Source organism: Cupressus sempervirens, chromosome 9 (genome assembly GCF_028749045.1).
Source record: "Cupressus sempervirens isolate cs-2001-9-10 chromosome 9, ASM2874904v1, whole genome shotgun sequence".
NCBI classification, from domain to species: Eukaryota; Viridiplantae; Streptophyta; class Pinopsida; order Cupressales; family Cupressaceae; genus Cupressus; species Cupressus sempervirens.
This window is the reverse complement of record NC_143126.1, coordinates 131,959,461-131,965,460: the sequence shown is the minus strand read 5'-3', so window position 1 is coordinate 131,965,460 and position 6,000 is coordinate 131,959,461. Positions and strand designations below refer to the sequence as shown.

General features: G+C 33.3%; 1 protein-coding gene across 2 annotated transcripts in view; it reads right to left on the bottom strand.

The window, feature by feature from the left end:
- Nucleotides 1-2,408: 2,408 nt before the first annotated feature.
- Nucleotides 2,409-6,000, bottom strand: part of LOC149537877 (Peptide chain release factor 2) — a 123,545-nt gene continuing 119,953 nt past the window's right edge. For both annotated transcript variants that reach the window (XM_089799273.1, XM_089799274.1), the window contains 2 exons: nucleotides 3,326-3,479; nucleotides 2,409-3,220 (listed from right to left, as the gene is read on the bottom strand). In XM_089799273.1, coding sequence (XP_089655399.1) covers nucleotides 3,089-3,220; nucleotides 3,326-3,479 — 286 coding nt within the window. In that variant the 3' untranslated portion in view covers nucleotides 2,409-3,088. The remainder of the gene's footprint in view (nucleotides 3,221-3,325; nucleotides 3,480-6,000) is intronic.

Here is a 6,000-nt window from a genome sequence, read left to right as displayed (position 1 = left end):
ATAAGATAACAACATTTGATAAGGTAAAATTATTGCATTTTAATGATAGGTGTTGTAACAATAGTACATGCCTTAAAATGCCTTAAAATTTGAGAAATGGATATTTTGAGTTATAGTACAACAACCTCTTCAAATGTATTATACATTTCTAAATGTCTTACATTTAGAGTGAGTACACTTAAAAATGCAATTGTACAAATTTACTTTACAATTAAAAAATGTATTTATTAATCATTTCCCATCACATAAAATAAATGTCTAAATCTATTTTCCCTAATAGTCACTTCTATTTTACAACTCAAAAAATTCCCCTTTGAAAAATTCCTTAAAAGTCATTTTATGTGGATAATTTTTTTGTAAAGTTTCATTCAAAATTTTAATTCTGAAGTCCATGTTTAAATTCTTTTTCTATCAAGTCTAGCAAATGATTTCCTTAATTGGATGTGCCAGTCAATTGTAAGTGTTGAACTTTGTTTCTATTATTAGAAAAAATTAATATCTATATTTAAATTAATCGTCCATTTTTGGGATATTACCATTGTTTTCTATAAAACAATAATATTTACTCAAAATTGACAAGAGTGTATCAAAGATTAAGAATTTATGACTATATTCATATCAATAAATTGCTGTACAATACTCATAACTATCAAATCATGAATCAGAAATACACGTAATTAGAGGATTGTTTCCATAGATCAAAATTGACGATACAGTGGCCCAAGTTGATCATAGAGGAAAAACTTGTGAGGCGGAAAAGCACATGGATGAAGCAAAATGACAAATGGATGCGAAAATGGGATATCAACATCCAAACTTTCCCGGATAACATTACAGAAATAAAAAAGTTTGTCAATGAAATATTTCACAATATTCTGTGGACAAAACGCATAGGGCGGAAAAAATCTTATTACATTAAAGAATTTAATCCCACTTATAGTCATGATGAAAAGGCCTATATAAGAGCACCTATTAACTGGAAAGCAAAAATGTTGATGGCACAACTAGAACTAGTTCACATCAGCTGCGATGTGAAACTGGTCGGTGGCAAGTTCCAAAGGAAGAGTGGGCAGACAGAACATGTTTATTTTGTAATATGGGAATAGTTGAGACAGAGCAGCACTTTGTCAAGGACTGCCTGGCTTACAATGACATCAGATCTGGTTATACAAAAATATTGCAGAACAAGGACTTCAACTATTTATTCGAGGAAGATCAAGTGAAGAGAGCAGCGGATTTGATTACCAAACTTCAGAGAAGCAGAGACAAGTTATCCAAAACTTTACAACTGACTAGTTCCGCTCCTAACTCGGGAGGGTGATCGCATGGGTCCCATAGACTACTTTAGTCTCGTGGACGTCATTAAAATCTATCATATCATATCATATCATCATCCTCAACTTGCTAAAGAACACAAATGGATTTATGTCCTTCCAATTCTTAGCCCAATTTAGCGGGTTTCCATCCTCAGCTGAGATTTCAATTTTCACCCAAACTGAACAAGAGCATGAAAGGGCTTTCACTTGTCCAATTCCCTTGGAGCCCTACATTCTCAAATATTCATACCAAGCATTGTGCATCTTAAAATTTGCTTCTATGAGTAAAACAATCTTCCTATCTACTTCCAAAACTGAATCCACTGACTGTAAGGCTTGGTCCATGAAAACATTTACAGTACAATATGATTGGATCCTTATGCTGATAGTAATAATGACACAATGGAAGTGGTTGTTTTGCTAACATAATGGATATATTTTATTTAAGAAGTTACAAAACCACAATCCTCAAGGAGTAAATATGATCAACTACACACTAATAGTAAAGGTATTGGCAAATACAATAAATAAACAACACGTTAACAAAAGAGCTAATTAGCACAGCTCAGGGGTGAGAAGGCAACTCGCCCACAATATGTGGAGAAGAGTAAAGCTAAAGAACTATTTTTTGTCATCGAAAAATAGTCGAGTGATATTGTCAATAAATAATGGGGACAAACCGTCCCCACAATGTCCACAAAAATGGGGATGTCCCAGGAAATGTCTGCCACTTTGGGGAGACATCCTCCGGAAAAAGAATTGAATTGGGGATGGAGAGAATGTTATATCCGTGTTCCTGCCATAATCAGACACTGCAAAAATCCCAGGCAGTACACTGGTCACATGTTAAAATATTTGTTTAGATACTGTTACAATCTTCTGTAAACATTCAGATAGCACAATGCAAAATGGTTATATTCTTCTTAATTATGATATTTACAAATTTATGTGTTTCCTTGTATCTCTTTATACTCATGATGAACAGTCTCAGCTTGTAATGTCAGTACATCATACTTCAAGATTGAGAATTGAGAAGACATAATATATAACCACTATCAGTTAATTACAACAAATACGAAATAACTCTTAAGATATTAAACTCTAAAAAATATTTTATAAAGAAGTATGTCACATGTTAAAACATTGGTTGATGCATTGTAGCTCTAAACTTTTTAGGATTCAGAAGGTTGATTAACACCTCTCAGCAACTGATTACAATGATAAAATTAATAGTTCCCACTTAACCAAACATCTACAGATAACTGACAACTAAAGATAGATTCAAATTTTACGTTCCACCAGATTATGAAGGGGTGGGACACTTACAATAGATACCTGTTAATTTGTAGCAATTCACCCCAGTTCTACACTGACTGACTCATTACTGTTTCATAGGTCATAAAAAAAGAATATTATTTGCCATTTGACTACACTGACCCAAAGTGGATTTTAATGCACAAACAACTGAGATATCAGTCAAACCAAAATCTCAGCAGTTGGCTACATAAGATTATTATTGATGTTGTATTCCAATAGTTAATTGTGGGAAATGTCATGCATTTTAAGCATCTTGAATGGATCTCCTATAAAAATGTACTTTTAAGTGTCTACTGAATTCTGAAGTTATCATTTTTTTAAGAAAATTTTCTGTTTTGTAAAATGGACATTAGTAATATACATGGCAACTAAAGAAATGTAGTTAAAAGGGGCCATTGAGATGTTCTCATACTAAAAGCATAAGGAAAATGTCAAGGATAGTGTTATATGACCATTCATCTCTCCACATCTTTATCAACTGAACTAGCTAGAAAACTAAAAATAAAGCCATCAAGTTCTCCCTCAAGAACTAGATCAGGATCAGAAAATTCATAGTTTGTTCGCAAATCCTTCACCATACGATATGGCTGCCACAAATAAGAAACATATTAAATATGGATGGTGTTATGTCATTTTTATAAGAATTGGATAGTTCTAACAACTAAAACTTGAAAAAAGATAGAAAAACATACATGTAGGACATAAGAGCGTATCTGATTTCCCCATGTGATATCTGATAGTGATTGGGTATGCTGCGAACTGGATTGTGCTTGTCGAGCCATTTCTAGCTGATCAAGTCGTGATTGCAGCACTGACATTGCCATTTCTTTATTCCGATGTTGAGACCTGTGAAGATTTGTTGCTTAAGAAAATGTTCATGACCTTAAATTATTAGAGAGATACTAAATGCATGCTTTTGTTCTGATTCAATATCATGATTTCTTCATTTTAAGGTATGTAATGATACAATAACTAAAAAATGACTTGAAAGAGAACTTCAATTTCGGAACTTCGCAAGATTAATTTATTCAAAGTTCATGCCATTTATGTTACTTATTGCTGAACAATACTGAAACCTCATACATCTCTCCAAAACCTTACAGACTAGACGATCTAAAATTATTCCTTGGTACTGGTATTCAAATAAATTGTACCTTCATTTGCAATTTACCAGGACAATATTACAAAGAAGGTACTTGATTTTCCTTCTTTAACATCTGTAACTAAAATTGATAACTATGTGGCCTGTTAATATATTATTAATTGGCAGCTCAAGCCACTAATTGGCCAGGAGAAAGATCACTTGCAAGGCCATCAAATGTTACTCGAACAATTTTTTCTCTTTCATAGACGGCGAAGAGAGAGAGTCTGCACCATTGGGTTTAATCGGGTCAGAAGTATACATGCCAGCCTTGTGAAAAACCAGTGCAATGCAGAAGACAGGTTCCACCATACCAGTGTAACCAATAGGGAAATGTCATCATGTCATTTGGTTTTCCTATGTTGCCGGTCCACAAAAGCATCCATATAGACAGGGCAAACTAGTAGAACAGTGATCGTTAATAGCAAAAACTGCTCCTGCGAATCGGAATTCCAATGATTGTTTGATGAGTTTTCATATCAATGGCACTTGAAACTTACCAAGGTGTCAAAGCTTTTAACATCCTATGGAGTCCAAGTGTTGGAATAATTTTACATTGCACCAAAAGCTTGAACTATGAACACCTGATACATACAGGAAATTCAACCCGACCCATGGGAGGCAGATAAGCCATGTCACAAGTCTCCAAGGAGATGCTGACCACCAAGTCAACAATCTTCCCCTCAACACCAACTGAGCCTTCAGCACCCACTAAAGGGAGACTTGAATTCGTGGCTCAAGGCTCAGAGACCAACTGTTGGAAACATTTGCTGTTGCACCAAAAGCTCAAACTATCAAAGCCCAATGCAAGTGTCGAATTTAACCTCACCCATGAGAGGCGGTTGAGGCATGATACAAGTTTTCAAGGAAATGCTGCCCACCAAGTCAACACCAAGGACTGTCAAATCATAATTGAGATCAACAGCCCTCAAAAACCCGTAAGCAATGATCACATTGCCATGAGAATGATGATGGTGCTAACTCTAAACAAAATTGAATTCCATGTGTTAAATATCAGACTATATTAGTGAAGAAATGTTTATTTCTTTTAATCTTAAATCCTCATGAATATATGTATATATCAACAAAGATATATATATATATATATAATGGTGAAAAATGTTGGTACGTCAATGTGCTGGAGGAATGCAATTTGGAAGAACTTCATATATTTACAAAAAATCTGTAGGTGATGATATGGATCAAACTCTGATTGGTCACTATTGAAGACAGTACGCTGCAATTCCAATGCTGAAGACTATGATTAATGTATGTGTTTGATGATGAATTTGCAAGCAGCAGTTTAGTATAAGGGATTGTGGAGTCACGTCCCAATAGGAATGAACCCCTAGTGGAGTCACGCCTATCGTGGATGTGGGTCCAAGTCACTTTACATTGTGCCTGTTCAAAGGTAATCGGCAATTTGTCGATTAGTATTATCATTCGACCTATATTATAAAGTCAGTCAAGTGCTTTTATTATATATTATCTGCAAAGTTAATAATTTGTACTTATGTTTTTATATATATATATATATATATATATATATATATATATATATATATATATATTCAAAGTGCAATAATATTAATAAATGAAAACTAATAGAAATATATTAATTTAATATATATTTAATATTTATCCTACTAAACTATACACTAACACTCCCTCTTAGTTTAGAAGGATAAACACATAAGTAGATAGTACACCATTGGCAATATTTAGGAATGACACATCAAGGAAATATTTGATCAGAAGACTTCGATTATATGATATCATATGAGTATTGACCTATCAAAATATCAACACATGATATTCACCAAATACTATCTTGATATCATATTAGAAGACATGATTATTGGCCTATCAAAATATCTGTAGAATGGCCTTCAACCAGAATATCAAGGCATGATATTCACCAAACACCTATCATATATCTATACAAACAACTCATAGACCATCAATTGAATGACATCTAACACTTAGTTGTTGGTTTACAAGATATGGTCTCTCATGATCTATTTCAACATTTACATAAAATGTATATCATGATTTAAGCTATTGTAAGGTCGTCACCTTCCAATAACTTTTGCAAGTACACGATGATCATTTGAAAGTCATCACTTTCTTATGATGTACATAGGTTTCATGAATTCATAACATTTATAATATATAATGTACAATAATCAATTATTATAAGACATTTTCTTAGAAATTACAATCATA